Here is a 17,896-nt window from a genome sequence, read left to right as displayed (position 1 = left end):
TTTGGCAGCAGCAATCCTTACACAGGGCATAGTCTTTGCATGACAAATGAGAATTAACCAGGCAGTGATGGATAGTGGTAAAAGGGTTATAGCCAAGCATACTTTCACACTAGCAGGTAAGTAATTTGGGATGTTTCTATATGTCAAAGCTAAGCTAGTTATTAGCATTTTTAGTGAGAAGCAACTTGTTTTAGAAACAGGACAGTAGAGAGACAGGAAAGGGCAGGTTTGGTTTCCCAAAGTTTGTTTTCCTGCCATGTGGACACACACACACACATATATATATGTGCTGAGATGATAGCACTGTACAACAAAGATGGTTGTTCTATCCTCTCTCACCAGAACACTGTGAAATTGTTGCCCCAAAACCTTCATCCTTAAAGAATCTGGCCCCCCAACTGCTCAAGAAGTGTAGTCTGCATAGCAGACTTGTATAGTAACTTCTTCACTTTCTTTTCAGATAAAAGAAGTCATTGGTTTATCATGATTCCATTTCAGTGGGCATCTGGTGGATGCAAGCCAACCAGCTATGGGGAGCAGAATCTCTCTCATTAATAACAAAGATAAAAAGAGGGAAAACCCTTGCTAGAAGCAGTCTGCACACACTCACATCAAAAATCTGATCCTTTTCTGCTTTTTTTTTCCTAAAAGTGGGTACATGCCCGAAGGTACCTCTGTCTGTATATGCAAAATGCAACGCAGTGCCATGTAGAGATACCTAAGCTAACTTCTAAGGAGCTGGAATACCTCACTTTACCAGGGGCAGACTTGCACAAATACTCAGGTGGGAGGATTCCAGGCTAGCTCATTTAGAGCTAATTAAGGTTTCTTGTCTCATGGCAGCTTGTGCTGAGCCTGGGCAGATATTTCTGTCCTGACCCTGGCATAGGACATGGCACCTGAGAACCAAATCCTACCAGATGAGAATTTGAAACAGTGACTGTAGCATAGGCTTTCTTTGCTCTCACTTTGCTCAGTTGCTTTCAGGACACTGTAGTCTTATGAAATAAGAACAGTGAGCTTAGAACCTTCTTATTTAGTGCTGAGGAAAAAAAATCATTCATTTTCGTAAATAGCTCCCCACGACACTGCTTTGTCCATTGGTTCCTTTGGAACAGCAGTTATCCCAGCATCCACCAAACACAATCAATCAATCAATAAATATCAGCCTTCAAAATCTGCACACAGAACCTTGTGAAAGCACTGGGAAAACACAGAAACCCAATACCTGAGGTTTTCCATGCATTTTAATTGTAGCAAAAAAATTTAAAATCAAGAACAGTGCAGAATACTGTTGTTTTATATATGAATTATCAAGAGTCATACATAATTTAAAAGTGTAACCAACAACAGCAGGACTCCAAAGAATAATTTGACTTGTTTGTATGGACATGAAGAAGTCATCTGAAGGGACCACTGGGGATATCTGCTGGTGCTACCCCTGTGACAGGGTGGTGCAGGGTAGGAGTGTCAGACAGATCCAACATCTCATTGGGTTTGCAGGGGAATGACCTGGACACTTGGACTTATTTAACCATTTAAGGAATCACCACCAGGATACAGGCCACAATAAAGAGGAAAAATGGAATTATAAAGTAGAAAAAATATATGTTAGCTATATTAGCTAAAGAAGGTCATTCTGAAAGTGATCGTGAGCAGAAGTGACGGAAGGCAGAAGAAAATGGATTCATTTTGGAAATTTAAAATTAGCCCGGAGGAAAGGCTAGAAAAGGCTTTAACAGGGTCAGTTCTGAGAGGAATAGAGGATGGGGAGAGTAATTTATATGAAGCTTATGAGAATGAGTGAAACATAAAAGATTTGAGACATGTTATACTATCCACCTTCGGTTTCTCCAGTTGTTTGTCAGATTGAGAGCACTGGCTGACTGACTACAGTATTACAACTTTTCCTTTTTTTTATTCAGGAGAATCCCAATGAACTCTACATTGACCTGGGAAGTAAAATTTACCCCATGGCGACCAGGATTACGAAAACTGATTGCAAGCCTGAACTCTGATGCTTTGAGGCACGTGTATGGTGAGCTGAATGTCCAGATTCAGAAACCATGAACCAAGGTGCTGCCTTCTTCTCTCATTTAGATATATTTAAAAATATCATGGTAGGGGGCGGCTGATGAAGAGGTATAAATCTGCTTATTGTTATTTTAGTTATCCTTGCGCTGAAAAAAATTGGTAAAGCAAACTAATTGGTATGACTGGGGAGAGCATAAAAAAGCACCTGGATGCTGAATGATTTAAAATCAGCTATATGTAATTAAAGGCACTTCTAGGTCATATTATTCCTGTAGTTCACTTTTATTTATGGTCTTTTGCATTAGTGGTGCAAGGGAATTTGAAAAGCTCCATTCGCCAGAGTAATCTGAACTTTAGTGTTAATTAAGGCCTGGTATTTCACTGAAAAGGGAAGGAAAAAAATAAAGAACCCAGTGTTATAAATTCTTAGTGTGTTATAAATTACACAAAATTATGGTAGATCATTCAGGCTGCAATAGGGTCTAGCTCAAGGGTCTGCTTTATCTTACAAACTGATAATGTTCTGGTTCATGGAGAGCTCACTTTACTGGGAGCATCTCCCAGGATGTTTTATCTCCAGAATATTGTCAGCCCCTGATTTTGTCTTACAGCTTCCCTATGTTTTTTGTCCCACTCTTTCATGTCTGCAGACACTCACACATATTCACTTCATACCCTCATCAGACCCTGTATGCAGTTGATATGGTGTTCCTCTACTTTGCTAGGTGAAAATCCGGAATTTTTCTGCCTCTGCTCAGAGTTTGTCACACCAAACCAGCACTTGCTGGTCGTATCTCCTGTGTAAGATATGTTCTCTCACCCTTCTCTGCCTTTTTTTCTCTCCTGAGCCCCTATAGACCTATCTCCCACATGAGAGTGTCAGGAGTGTTGGCTGTCCCAGAGCAGTCCAGCCTGGCAAATAGGGTGAGGGACAGAGGAGTGGAGCAGGCAGCCTGAGGGTCTTCTCCTGCCACTCCAGTCCCACAAGCCTAGCCAATATCCTGCACTGGAGCTGAGTGTGACTTTAGACTAAAAATATGGGTATGAGTTTAGATTAAACTGTGTCTGAAAGTTCCCAAGAATCATGGCTAAAGCAGAATGAAAACCTGTTCCATGAGTAAGCCCAGGAATACTGAGGGACAGAAACTCATCTGGGAAAGGAATAAAGATGTATCCTGAGAGTCAGAAACTTGCACAAGCCACAGCAACTCCTCCCCTCTGGCCCCAGTGTGTAAGAACAGATCAGGTATTAACAGCACAGGGGAGCCAGTTGAGCTTCTAAAGTTAAGAGCTACCTCTTGCTCTTTAAATCCTGGGGCTTTACTGGATGGCCATGTCATTTGGTGGTCTCAGTGAAAAACAAGGCAGATGCTTTCCCTTTTTCTCCTCTTGTTGCCCATATTGCCCACAGTACCTCCTGCAAGACCTGCAACCAGCTGTGAAGGCTTGGGAGAGGAAAAATGCAGCTGCTTTTTTTACTCAAGTGTGGGGAACAAAGCAAAAATTCATACCACCTCATATACTCTAGGGGTACCCCAGCATCCAGGAAAACCAGACTTCTGGGGGCTTTCACTTCAGGCATGGACACACCCTCAAACAGCTTATGTGACCACATTAGAAACTTTGCAATGTCAAAGTCTCCCATGTAAGTCCTGTGGGATAGCAGAGACTGAACAATGTGCTGTCAGTGCAAGGTGACAATCTCTGTTAGGCAATTAAGCAGTCTTACCAAAGTCTACATCTTCTAATAAAATTATCCATTTTGTGCTCTTGCATATAAACCTGCTTTTTATTCCAGACATTTTATAAATACAGTGTAATAAGAATTCAAAATAAAGTGTCTGATTGCACTTGTGTGTTGTGTTCTTTATTTTGATCAATTACTTCTGCACAGTAGCACTGTAGACACCAGTTGCTGCATCTTCATTGTAAAAGTTAAAAAATGCATTTCTGAGCCATGCTAATAACAGTGTCTTTTTCAGTGCTAAGGAGAAAAACATATGTTTATTTAAATGAAAAAAAAAACCAGGCTAATTTTAACTGTTTTCCTTTGGTTTTCCTTCTGTTGCAACAACTGGCTACCTAATGAATTGGAGAAGGTGATGATTTCCAGAGAACACCACTAGTGCCAGGAAAAAGAATCCCTAGAATTTGCTTTAACTTGTCAGAAACCATTAAGGCACCAATTTGCCCTTAATGAACCCTACCTATGTCCCATTTTTAAGGAGTGCTTCTCTCAGCTAAATATTTCAAGTCATTTTATTAACACACATCAAGCTGAATGACCTTTGCCAAGAGACAGGAAGTATTTTTATTTATAGTTTATAGAGGGGTATATTGAAGCTGAGTGATGGCTGGGAACAGAGACCAGGGATGTCAGCAGCCCTTGGCACCACCAGCCCACTCACACCAAGATGCTCACAAAAGCCTAAGGACAAAATGAGGATGGCCTCTAGGACTGCAGCCTCTCACCAGCCCAAGCATTGGCTGTCACATGAAACACGGGTGAAACCTGACTGGAGAAGCAGGGAGTGCTGTGATTGCACTTCAGGTACATAGGGTGTATTAGGACAGATTGGCAACTTCAGACAGGGAGGAGCTCTGAACCTGAGAAGAGTTACAGAATTCAGATTCTTCAGCTGAGGGTCTTTTCTGAGTGGGCTGAACTTGGGTCAATGCAACCATCACAGCTCAGGTATGCACTGGGGAGGAAATACCATAACCAAACCTCTGCTTCCACTGCTCTCACAGTCCAGCAGCTCAGAGATGCTAAATACAAACAAAAGTCACTCCTGAAGCACACTTCATTTGTTACCAACTTGTTACACCCAAGCTGTGGGGCAGGTTGCCCCGACAGCTATCAACTTGTCACATTCCAAATCTTGCTGTGATCAAAAGGAAACACATCTTACACACAGACGTGGGAAGAACATATTGTTAGTCTTATTAAAGATAAGAGAATTATTAGTAGCTGAAATAACTAGGATGGAGTTATATTCTTGTATCATTATTACAATGATACTAACATTTATAGTCCAAATTATATTAGGTAAAACTGGTACACATAAACTTTATAGCATATTCCACTTTCTCTGCGTTTTTATGCACCTCTACACTGCCCCTGTGATGTCTTCAGTCTGGGTAGGGGCGTGTATAACAGCAAGTCACCAATGTCCCAGGTCCTCCACCAAGCAGAGTCTGACATAGGTGGGGAGAGTTTATCTTCCTCTTCACTGGGATAAGCACAACAGAAAATGTCTTCCTTGTCACCCTATGATACATCAGAGGTCATTTTTACAGACTTCTTGTACACTCCACATCTTGTTCTTTTTTTATTAGTTCAGCTACACAGTAGATCCTAATTTGCTACCTGATGCATTTTCCATGTGTTGGGTACTCACTGTTTGGTCTCCTGTGTTATATCTAGAATTTTTCTTACCTGCCTCCTAATGTTGCACACTTTGACAACCACTTATTAACTACTGGTGAGCTATTTGTAGCCTGGGGCCTCCCAGATCATCCTACACCCACACTGTCAAGGCCCCTGTTACCTTCCCCTCCTAGTGAACCTTTAGGCTGCATTTTATTTTGAGGTCATAAATAGTTCATTCTACAAGGAATAACTGCCAGCTCTTACTGTGTACTAGTTACAAAACGGACATACAACAACACGCATTTCACCATGCAATTGGATAAAACACAGCAAAAACTAAAAGAAAGCCAGTAGTAGATACCAGGGCATTAGAGAATTGCTCTTACAGGTAAAAAGCTTGACAAGCCCTGGTGCCTGTGCTGCTGGGTTATCACCAAGCTGTGACCCTTTGCAAGCAAGAGCAGCACCTGATTTGTACACCAAAATGAGAGAATGTGACTGAGCACTGACTTTTCTAGTGACTGGTACTACCAGTGATAATTGGTTTGAACTGAAGCTAATCAATAAACACTGCCAAATCAGTGACACACCTGGCCCCCCACCCCTTTCTGCTGCTGGGCACTTTCCTTCCTGCTATGCCATTTTCTCAGCTTATTGCTCTCATATTTGTCCTTGTTTTTCCTGAGAAATAGGCTGTGGCTGCTGGTGCTAACTTCTGAATTTGAGTGATGGCACAACAGAGGAAGACAACGGAAGACAACCAGATCAGAGGAGGTGGGAAAACCAGAATTAATATCCCTGATATGAAAGAGGAAGTTCTAAAATATACTGTAAGTGTTGATGGAAGGAGAGGAATTGTATATTGGAGCTGGCATGATAGCTGGATGAATAAGGGAGAAATGAGTGTCCCCTATGAGGAGATCCACGCTGGGCTCAGCCTTTTCCATAAGTCACCTGCAGCCTAACTCAAACAGGGTTGTGCCTGTCTGGTCTCTGCAGGATTAGTCTGGAAATAAAAGGGATCCCTTGCAAACACTCACACAGCTCCTGCTTGGGTTTTGACTGCCACAGAGTGGACACCAGGCCCTGCCAAATGCTGGAAGCACCACTCAAAGCCACAACAACACATAGGCAGGATGTGATTGATGGGGAGGGGAGGAGGTCATTATGCAGCTGCCATCACCTGCAGCTTGGTCTCTCCTGCAGCCATAATCCTGGCGTATTGATTGTGTGACTGTTCCCTCAGAATCCACTGACTTATGGAAATGGTGTAGATCAAGCTTCCAAACTGGAAGTTATGAATACATTGGCTTACCCAAAAATCTTTTGAAGTGGATCCAACAGCAGGCAGACTGCTGAGTCTCTTTTGCCTCCAGGTGTGAAACAGGGGACACCCACAAAGTGATGGGGGAGGAAAAATGAGCACTCTCACTGTCTACTAGGTAACTATTTTGTTCATTGCTGTGTGAGTTGAGAATTATGAATAAGAGAACTGGGAGTTGGAAACATCATGAATTAAGTGATGAATCAGTGAATCGGCATGTTAGACTAAAAGTTTGAAGTGTCTATTTTCTTTCCTAGTGTGTTCATAGAATAGAGTTTAATTTATGCATTAATTTTAATACATTTTCCTGTAATTTTGAGCAATCCAAATGCATCATGACAACCTTAATGGAAGGAGTGGGAAACATCTGGTCTAGTGAAAACTGTAGTAACAATGAGTGGCATTGCAGATGAAAGAATTTTGCTTATGCAATAGGAATATCCTGGTTGAGCAGAAACACAACATAGAGTCTCTGTTTAGTAGCTTTGGTGGCTCTTTCTTTTGTGATCTTTGAGAACTTTGTTAGATTTTGGCATCTACCAAGGCAATTCCCAGGTGTGCTACCAACAGATACAATCAAATATCTCGTGTTTACTTTGAACCTCCTTCTCCCACTGACCTCCCTTGACATCCTGTATCTCTGGTGCTGGGAGAGTCAGAGAGACCTTCTTCCCTCTCCAACATGTGACCTGTAGATTCATAGACTCCTGAACTTTCATGCACATTTTCTTCAGATTTAGGAGTCCTACCTCAGTCGTTTTGTGCGTGGAAACTCTTCCATTCTTGTAACCAGTCTTGTTTCTCTCCTCTGAACTTCTCCCAATATTATGTCATTTTAAGAGCCATTTAAAAAAACAGTTTTAAGCATCTGCATTTTGAAAGGACACTGCTAATGAGTGACTGGCCTACCTGTGCAGGGAGATTGGACTGACCTACCTGGGCCTCTTGGGACCCAGACTCATTAGGTTAAACCTGGACTCAACTGTGGCTGAAATAGATTCAAAACCTGCCCTCATTGCAAGATCTGTACCATAAAGGTTGAACACATTTTGGGCTTTTGCGTGCATTGTTTCATTAAATACCTCTGTTCTGTCATAGGAGTGTGACTGTCCTTGAAAAGACCACGGATCATCTTTCTACAGCAGTGTATGAACAGTAAGTAGGGCATTAACATTTGAAAATCAACTGATCTTTTTCATCACTATGTAGATTCATAGGATAATGAGATGTACTTAAATGTTATCTGCATGTTGCTCTTCTTCAAAGTAAATATTTCTCAGAATTTCTGTGGTTGTATGGTGCTCTTGAGGTTGTTTTATCTGATTACAAAATTCCTCTGCTTGGAAATAACCTGCAGACTAATAATGAAATACTGCTGTGAACTTCAGACAGCTGCACAGAAAAAAAGTCCAAGTAAGGGGTAAATCTAGTGAGCTGTAACTCAGTTTTAATGTTCTTCAGCTATGTTTGAGTTAGTAAGTTTTACAGGGGCAGATCTTTAGAGTGAAGCTGCTGGCACTGAGTTCTCAATAGCTACAGCGTATTTTGGAGGATTTATATTAGACTTGCCATCTCTAGTCTCAATAGCTGTGAGCCCTTGGAGAGCCTTTTGTTGCACTCTTCAATTCAATCACTCTTCACTCTTCAATCAACACAGACAAAACTGGGCTGATCCAATGTGTGCTCTTAGATCACTGTGACATGAACCAAAGCACTGTAAGCCATCTTTTCAAAAACATGTTTCTGGTCAGAAGAGGTGAGGGATGGTCAAGGGCTCAACATCTATGACAGCTGCACAGCAAAGATCTGCCTGGGTAAAGTGATCTGAGGGCATTGAAGCATTCAGTATTTTTTCTCTGTGTGGGTGTACTGGTACAAAAATTCTCACAATGCCACTGTTCACTCCAACAGGAGGTACAAAGAACACACCTTCAGAAGTAATGGTAGGAATGCTTGACAGTTCAGCATTGAGAGAAACATTCTCTAGTCTCCCACAGGTCTGGTTTTGTATCAGCAGGTATTGGTGGTGCTCTCTCCAGAGTGGCAGACTAACCCTGTGTGATCTCTAGATCCCTGTGTGATCCCTAGATCCCTGTGTGATCTTTATGCTGATCTAGCTGTATCTGTGCTTGTACCAAGATGCATGCTTTGGGAACTGGTCTCCTTTTAACCAAACGCTTTGTACTTCACTAGTGGTGCACACTGCCTCCAAATCCCCTTTGCCACTGGAAAAGTTTGCCCTGCTGTTTGCTTAAAAGTTTGTTGCGTTTGTTGTCCTTTATAGAACAAACAACTCAAGCTAATTTAGGGACTGCTATAAAGATGATGTTCCAAAGCCTCTGCTGCCTAAACAGTTTAGTTTGTAGGAAGACGTTTTCCTTTTACTAAGATAAGCTTTGCACAGGGCCATTATAAACCCCACTGCAACATGCTGATGACTTATTTTCTGCCTTTCAACTGGTTTAAGTTAGGTAGCCACAGTTTTTGCAATATAAAGCAATACTTTGTGCTCCAATCAGCTAGTTCTGGAAGAGCTTTTAAGTAATAAAAACTATTCCCAAAGCTCTGTTGACCTCATCAGCATTACTGGTGCCCAAGAAAAAAAATACCTTTGCATTCAGAGACTCAGCATTGGGGAAGTGTCATAATCAAAGTGCAAATGAACTTGCATCCAACTGTGGTTACAATTGAAAGTGTGATGTTAAGCAAATGGGAAAAGCCACCATTTTGAGAAAAGGGGGGAAAAAAAAGAAGACTTCATGCAGGGCATGTAGAAATTTAAGAATGTAAAAGAACTTCTACATGTGATTTTTATATATTAAGAACTTGGGTAGCAGGAAACAAATACAACCAGGGACAATGTTGAGGGAGAGAGGCAGGAGAGGCTGTATCTAGAACAACACAGGCATGCCAGCAGGCAAACTGATTATGCCACTTTCTGAATCTGTAATTCCTGTCACCAAGTGGATCTTGGTTCCTAAATATAACTGGTCAAACAAACAGTGGTCAAATACCTCTTCCTGCAGCAGGAAAGGACATTACGGCTCACACCCCTTCTTGGGTGCTTTTCATCCACAATTTGTTCAGCCTATGGATCTCCTTTGCACAAAACCTCTGCCTAGAAAACAGATGCTTAGAAACAAAGCATGGACTAAACTAATAATCATGGTGGGCCACAGCTTCAGACAAAACTTTCCCAGATTTTAGCATCACATTACCCCCGGTTCTGTCTGCTTTGTCCAGTTGGTAGCTCTGACTGGACAGGTCCAAGCATGTAAAGACATTCTGGGAATTTTCTTTTCTAGGCGTGTGCCTTACCCTACCAGTGCTGGGTCTATGTAGAAGACATTAGCATGTGACAAAGCCAACTGCTCAGAAAGAGGAATACATGACTGATACTAAGTCAGCCCCTCTGCAGGGTGGTCGTCACCACTGTATAGGCCAATTACACGTTTTTTTTTCCACAGGAATAGTTTCTCCCTTGGCCAGGATGGATGGTGAGGTTGGGCAGGAAGGACTGTGATCTGAGTGCAGCCCCTGCCTGTTGGATCCCAGTGTCATTTCCTGCAGGAGTGGGGGACAATGTAGTGGATAAGGGCAGGGATCAACAGGAGAACAAGATGAAGGCCATCACTATTTAGGCTGTGTGTGCCTTCACTGGAAATGCACTCCTCTGGTCATGGGCTGGTGGGTTTCTTTGGGATGAGCAATCAGCTGTTTGTGGCTCTGGAAGATGGATTGCTGGCACAGGGCTCCTAAGTGTGGTGATAGCCAACTCATTGGTGTGGGAGAGGCTAATGAGGGTCCCCTGCTGAGTGCATTAAATGTGGCAGGGACTGTAACTCCTCGCAAAAATTGACTATTAATTGAGCATCTCGGTTCTCCAGGCAGCTTTGGGCTTCCCACCATCCTGTATGTTACAGAAAGATGCAATCATGGTATACAACAGAATGTTTGTGAAGAAAGAGTAAATCTGCTTTCTGAGTAGGGCTTGAAGAGCCAGTGGGTGGGAAGAGCAGGACAAGCTTGGGTCAAGGTGCTCCTTGACTCCTTACCCCAGTCCTTTCTCTGCTTCCTTGGCCTTGCTGAATTTAGGGCAGAAACTTGAGACATATTGCAGGGCCCACAAAAGAACAAAAGCAGGGAATGTCATAGAGCTGAAGGAGAGAAGGCAAAGCTCCTGGCCAAGATTCGGGATATCTGTGGTTATTGTACTGGTGGTGGGATCCCCGCCTTTGAGACATTTTTGGCAACTGATGCTTGGGGCAGGCTGTCTGGGCTGGCAGCTTGAGAGTGGGAGTATCCCATGCTGCTTTCAGTGGGACTAGAGTGGCTGAAGTGATGGGCCACTGCAGTAACCAAATTTACAATGACTTAATTGACCGGTTCTTATAACTTTTTAAATTTTAGTGATTTGTTATATTAATTGATGTTGCGTATCTGGGCAGTTGAACACTTCTATTTTCCAGTAGGATCAGAGCTTTCAGGAGAATCCTGGTGAGCCTCCTTGGGGAAAGTCACCAACACCAAAGCTGATGGTTTCACAGAGTGGGACACAGTCCAGAGGCTCTCAGTCCTTAAGCCCCACACTGAGCCTACCAGCTTGGAGCTTTGGTGCACTGTAAACCCAGGGTGAGGGGGTTGAAGGCTGGGGTTGAAGGCTGGCATTAAAGGTTGATGTGGCTGGGAGGTAGCTGGGATTAGTTTGGTGACTGCCTATACCAGCAGATATCATAAATCCGTTCTGCTCCCCCGTTCTTGGCCTAATTGCAGTCCTTGGTGAGGGGAGAGAGTTTTGACTTTGTTCTTCACCTTTCCATCCCTTGAAAATAAAATAATACACATGAGGAAACACCAAATAATAAAAGATAATGGTATTTTTCCTCTTCCTTTTTTATTTTTCGTGCTTCATTCATTTTGAGCTGTATTGTTGATGTCTGGCTGGGTTACAGTAGATTCATTTACTGTTGCAATTCTCTGTAATAGGTTCCTGGTAAAGGACATGGGCAATGAAGTCAGCTCCAGGAGCTCTTCCTAGAGTACAACAGAAAAGGTAAAAAATAACACAGAGAAGAGCAGGTAAATCTTCTTCAGAAGTCTGGTTGTTGCTTCTTTTGTAGTCATATACTTTGACTTTAGGAGATTTCCAAAAATTAGCTAGAGTATCAAGGGGAAAAATGGGAATAAAATCAGAGAACCTGAACAAGAACCATAGCTCCATACTAGAAGAATTAACTAAACTCATTCCTGAAGCCAGAGAAAGAGGGAAACATTTCTGAGGATCAGTCATTTGCCAAGGGAGGCAATGACATCAATGAGATAGAGCTGAAAGGAGATTCGGGATAAAGTAACTCTGCAGCTGATTTTTGGGCATCTTTGTGCAAGTCTGTTCTCAGTTTTGTGTCCTGTTTTACAACTGGGATGGGTTCATACTGTTTGCAAGCATTTCCTGAAGCCACAGACCAATGCTGAGCCATAGACTCCAGAAAGTTATCCTCAGAGCAACCACTTCTATCTTAAAAAAAAAAAATGCACTTGCTGGGAAACAAAAAATGGGGAGAAATAACATTAATAAACAAACTTTCAAAGCATGAGCTGATTCTTACTTGGCTTCAAATTAGAAATCGTATGATGATCAAAAAGTCATATGTTATTTTTTCCCAAAGGCTTGACATGGGTTATAGATTTAAAAATATATATATAAATCAGAAACATGGCATTATTACTCCAGGTTGTTATAAATCATGTATGTAATGTACAAATAGGGAAAGGAGTTAAAGTGATTCCATATGTAACATCTCCAGCAACAATCATCCCAGATGGTTGCTGCCGGTGAGGGTGGATTTACAGTGAGATACAGGGCTGTCTTTCAAAGGTGCTGAGTAAAAAGAACTTGGCTCCTGCTGACTTCAGTGAAAACACATGGTCCTTCCCAAGAAGAGGCATGTGTTACCAGAACACACACAAGATCATTGATAATGTGCCAGCTTTTAAAAGAATCAATAATAACTATGTTTTGTTATGTTGTAAAGGCAGGTTAAAGTAATATCTAAAGCAGCTGCTGTGTCAGGGTTGGACTGGCTTACATCAGGTCTTGGTTTGGCTTTGTGCTCTTTATTGACTAAAACACAGTATTTGATTACAACAGCGAGATCTACTTTTAATTGGCCCAAATTGGATGCTTGTATCCTGGGTCTTTGATAAATTTGCTTTGATACTAGTGCAAATGCTGAAGCCACCATTGCTGTGTCATCTTTGACTCAGAAATTTCTCTTGAGAAGAACATCAGCTGAGCATTTCTCTGTGACAAGCAGAGTAAATCAACATCTCCATACTTCGGCCAGGTTTTCTTGTTTCATCAGAGACCAATATTTTTACTACTGCATCAGCCTTGAAAATACTTTTCACCTGTTTCCTCTGTCAACATTTTGTAAGTCATCTTAAGCATCTCACTACACTGTAGGATGATCCAGAATGGCTGAGAGTGGTGTGGAACCAATTGTAATACAATTTTTGGCACCCTAAAAGTACATACAGTGATGTTTTGATGTCTCTCACTCAAAATTAGCTACATCTCTAACTCCTTAAAAGCTTGTTTCTTTCTATTGCCACAGTCTTGATTGTTTCCTACTACCTCTGAGTCAGTCACTTCAGTTGATAATGATTCTAAAACATTGCCTACTGTTTTTGCTTTAAACTGATCCACTGATTTTTGAAATATTAGCACATATACAGGTTGTTGATGTGAAAACAGATCAATTTTGTGTTAAGTACACTACATAGCCTGTAGCCTGAATGTTAAACTGGTCTCCTGGAGGTTTGATGGGAAGATTTGTAATAATTTTGAGGTCTGAGCCTAGCTCTGTTTGACTCAGTAGCCTTGAGTACCTTAGTGAGATCCCAAACAACTCAAAAAACAGGCACCGAGGTTTAAAGGAAAGAGCACCAGAAAGCCAAGGGCCGGTGCTTCTCTCTTGCCACCTCTTCATTGCAGAAACCCTTTCCCTCCATTTGTTTTTTCTTAGAAGGTCTTCCAAGTCATTCCGTCTAAATGCTTGGGCCCCATCAACCAGGCCCTCAAGGTCTCCACGCACATGCATTACACATATACACGTGCATGCCCACCTTCAGGCATCTTCAAAGCTCTCACAAACCCAAGGGTGCTGAGCCCTGGCCCTTGGGAATGCATCAAGTTGGTAAGAAAGTGGCTTACTTTTTTTCTTTTAATGTCTATTCATGAATGTAGAAAGGGCTTTCCAAGAGCTACTGTGAAGAAATAATCTAATGTATCACATGGCAATAATCAGGCTAAGGGTTCATAGAAGTAATAACAGGATCTGACCACTTTCTACAGGGTTAACATTTTTCTGGTAACTCCAGTCTATACCATGGCCTTTGTTGATCATTCTTCCTCGTTCTCTGCAGTGCACTCGTTGCAGAAATCCCTGCCCAATCTCTCCATGTGGGCCCAGGGGTATACTTAAATACCCCTTGTATGAGAGTTATCATCTGGGATGGAGCCCTTTGGGTTTGGTGCTCATTTGCTGAATTCCCTGTGCTAGCAAACATAATGTGCAGAATTCTTGCCTGTGCTTTAAAGACCTGCTTACATCTTAAAAATAACTTTTTAGAAAACAATTCTCCTTTACCTTTTCCCCTAAGCCAGACAATTCACTCATGTCCTGAGTTATATATATATCTTTTTTCCTCGTGCTTTCCTAATAATGGTAGTGGTATTTTTCTGGGAAAAGGTTCTTACTTGTCAACGATTCCTCCTCTACTGCAGCTAATTTCCTCATTGGGATCACAATTCTCTGCAATATCTTCATTGATTTCTTCTGCAACTGTTAGTAAAACTTAGTTCTTTATACGTAATTATCTGTAAATGTAAACTGGCAGGATTTTAGAAAGTGACTAGTGATACCTGCAAGTTCATGCTGCAAGAAAGCTTATTTTCCTAGAGAATGTTCCCCTACCTTCTGAAAATAAGTTTTGCCCTCTAAAGTGGTTCAGGCTGCATGCCCATAATGAAGCTACCAAGCACCTACCACTCCCTGGCCTATGAGCCTGAGTGTGGGGTTTGGTGTCCAGCTCAGCACACTGGAAACAGCTGCAGCACCTCAACCAAGGCTGTGCCCCCAGTCCCCTCTGCTGCTTTCACGATGGCTGCAGGAACCTTTGCAAGGCTGCCACCCCAACCTGCCCCCTCAGGCACACATACACCTTCTCATCCTCCCATACAAAGCCTTCAACACTTAACTTTCAGCTGGTGAACCTGCTAGCAAGGTTCCCAAACAGATGGCAAGTCTCGCGCATGAGACAAATTTCTATTTCTAGCCCCATTTTGCAGAACACAAGAGCTCTGGAAGAGGCTTGCTCGCAGCCTGGCAGTGAAATCACAGAGTTGAGAGGAACAGACGGATGCTCGGACCTCCCCAAGTGCCATCCTCCACCCCTGAGGCCAGGGTGGGGTCTGCCCTCTTGGCAAGAGCTCTGCTGCCCTTTCAACCCCTGCTGGCCAGCCACCCCAGGAGCTCAGGCCATCGAGCAAGCCAGCAGTCACGCCTTTAAAAACCGAGTGGCCACAGCCCAGGAGAGATTAGTTCTCAGGCTGTGTCTCACCTTCGGCCATGGGTTTCAAATCCCTGCGTTAGGCTGCAAACATGCAGCATAAAAGGATCAAAAGGTGACCAGAGAGTGCAAATGCACATTGTCCAAAGCGGAGAGCCGATCTCTCCTCCAATTTTTTGGTTGTTTTTTTTGTTTTCATCTGGCTACCTGACATATTGAGAGGGTCTCATGTGAGGGGAAGTGGTCTCCTTCCCTCTCAGAAAGGGAAAGTTTGTGGACTCTGCATACAGTGACAGATTTATGCTGTCTCCAGTGCCTGGAAAGTTGTTTTGCTTGTGAAGGGCAGCCAGGCTGGAAAACAGTGAGATGTCCTTGATCCAAGGCATCACTGAGACCCTCTGAGGAAAGGTGGATATCCTTGCCCTCTCTGTACAGCATAAGTGGAGTGATAAAAAGGGAATTGCCACACCAGGGCTGGGAGAAACCATCTGAGACAAGTTCCAGTTCTTCAGGAGGAGAGAACAGCAGTGAAGATCTGGAAAGGAGGGTGTATTTAGAGCTGCAGGTGCAAGAAGCTGTTGGGAGAGCTTAGAACACAGTGGTTAAAAATCTCCTGGACAGGGAGGAAACACAGGCTGTTGATGCCTTTTGTCACCATAGGTGAATGGATCCACTGGTTGGACACTCTGGGTGTGAAGACTGTGTGCAAAGCAAAACACCTGTATTATGGTGGCTTTGAAGCAGGTGTCTCGTGGGAGTGGATCCTTCACAAACAAGTTTTTTGTAGGCTGTTCTAATAAATCAAGAAAGAAAGCATATTCTGACCAGCAATTCCTTGTTATTATTTCAGCTAACTGCGAACTCTGCTACTATTTTGGCTCAGCCACCTGCTCACAAAGCTTAGTTTGTTGCTAAGTGTCAAAATACCCTAAATCAGAACGGGTGTCTCAGATAGCAAGCAAGCAGCAGTAACACTAATGAGTCTGCAACATGATTTACATACAGGATCTCAGTCCCTGCTACTATAAGAAGAGCAACGACAGGGACTAGGCGGTCTGCATGAGCTTAAACAGAAAAATCTATCACAATTATGATCATTTTTGGGGAAAAACCCCACATGTTCAGGGGTTTGGAACATTTCAGTATCTGATATCCTCCTCTTGAATTACTGAAACTTTATATTCATGCTGACTTAAGAAGTCCTAAGTCAGTATTTTTCAGACACATCCCAGAAATAGCTTTAGGACATTGGAGGGCTTTTTGTTTTTCTGGTTTTGACTAGGAATAACTATTTTTATGCAGAACAAAGCAAAGATACACGTAATTTTGAAGTATTTGACTCTAGAAGCATTATGGTCAGCAGGTCAGAATTGGGCTATCAGGATGTTTGGGTTGTGGCAGCACGCCAATTTATTCCTTCTTCATTTGCTCTGCGTGGCTCTGGCTATGCTCTAGTCAAGAAGGCTTGGTTGCAGATCTCATTAACATTGCTGGAAAGTGCTCATGTGTGCAAGGGATGAGGCTCCAAACACCCGAATATTCATCAGCAATGACTCAGAGACCAGAAGACATTAACTCATAGCAACACAAATGTGAGGCTGATGCTCCCAGACACAATCTGAAGTCCGGGGTGGCGGGGGAATTCATGACACAAACTAGCTACGGTGGGCCAGCACCGTTGAGAGCTGAGCAGTGGGACTGGCAGGGAGCGTGGAACATCCACAGACTCATCTGGGGTTCCTTTCCCTGATGGCACTTGATAAATGCACAGGAAATGCTGGCATTCAATTTTGATCTTCACTCTTTGAAAGTATAGAGGGAAAACTGTGGGGGAAAAAAAAAGTGGATAATAATCTCTTTCCCTTTCTTTTCCTTGTTAAACCAGCAGGCTTTACCCAGCAGGCTGCCAAACAGTGCAGGCCTGCTTTTCCTCCTCTCTCCCCGCCCCAGCAGGAGCCACCAATACCTCCAACTGTGCCGTGGTGGGAGATCTGCCTGGCAAATCTACAGCTCAGCAGCAGGGAGGCTGCAAATGCCTGCAGTGGGCCCAGTTCAGAGAGGTGGTCAGGGCTGCTGGAAACCGGCAGAATCGGGCCAGAAGGGTCAGAGGGTCTCAGCTTGGAGACGAGGAATAACAGAGTGGGCAAGGGTGATTTGCAGCACCCAGAGCCAGCCTACTGGCACAGAGCTAAAACAAGATCTCATAGGGACACTTGATGCTTCAAAGTACACCTGGGTCAGCAAAGAATGAGAGCACTTGATGATGTCTGTGTAATGAAGAAACCACAGGCACAGCAACGTGATGAAGCATGCTCAGCCTGTATGTTGAAACAAACAGGGCCTCCCAGGAAGAAAACTTATCTCCAATAATGGGGAGAGGAGAGGAGAGGAGAGGAGAGGAGAGGAGAGGAGAGGAGAGGAGAGGAGAGGAGAGGAGAGGAGAGGAGAGGAGAGGAGAGGAGAGGAGAGGAGAGGAGAGGAGAGGAGAGGAGAGGAGAGGAGAGGAGAGGAGAGGAGAGGAGAGGAGAGGAGAGGAGAGGAGAGGAGAGGAGAGGAGAGGAGAGGAGAGGAGAGGAGAGGAGAGGAGAGGAGAG

At 43.1% G+C, this 17,896-nt stretch overlaps 1 protein-coding gene across 3 annotated transcripts in view; it reads left to right on the top strand.

Annotated features, from left to right (window-relative positions):
* F13A1 (coagulation factor XIII A chain) overlaps positions 1-3,884 on the top strand; it is a 60,442-nt gene extending 56,558 nt beyond the window's left edge. For all 3 annotated transcript variants that reach the window (XM_063401870.1, XM_063401862.1, XM_063401876.1), the window contains exon 15: positions 1,926-3,884. In XM_063401870.1, the coding sequence (XP_063257940.1) occupies positions 1,926-2,070 (145 nt within the window). In that variant the 3' untranslated portion in view covers positions 2,071-3,884. The remainder of the gene's footprint in view (positions 1-1,925) is intronic.
* Positions 3,885-17,896: the final 14,012 nt, after the last annotated feature.

The sequence above is a fragment of the Prinia subflava genome, chromosome 1 (genome assembly GCF_021018805.1).
Source record: "Prinia subflava isolate CZ2003 ecotype Zambia chromosome 1, Cam_Psub_1.2, whole genome shotgun sequence".
Classification (NCBI taxonomy): Eukaryota; Metazoa; Chordata; class Aves; order Passeriformes; family Cisticolidae; genus Prinia; species Prinia subflava.
Note: the sequence above shows the minus strand (reverse complement) of the source record. Positions and strands in the feature narration are given on the sequence as shown.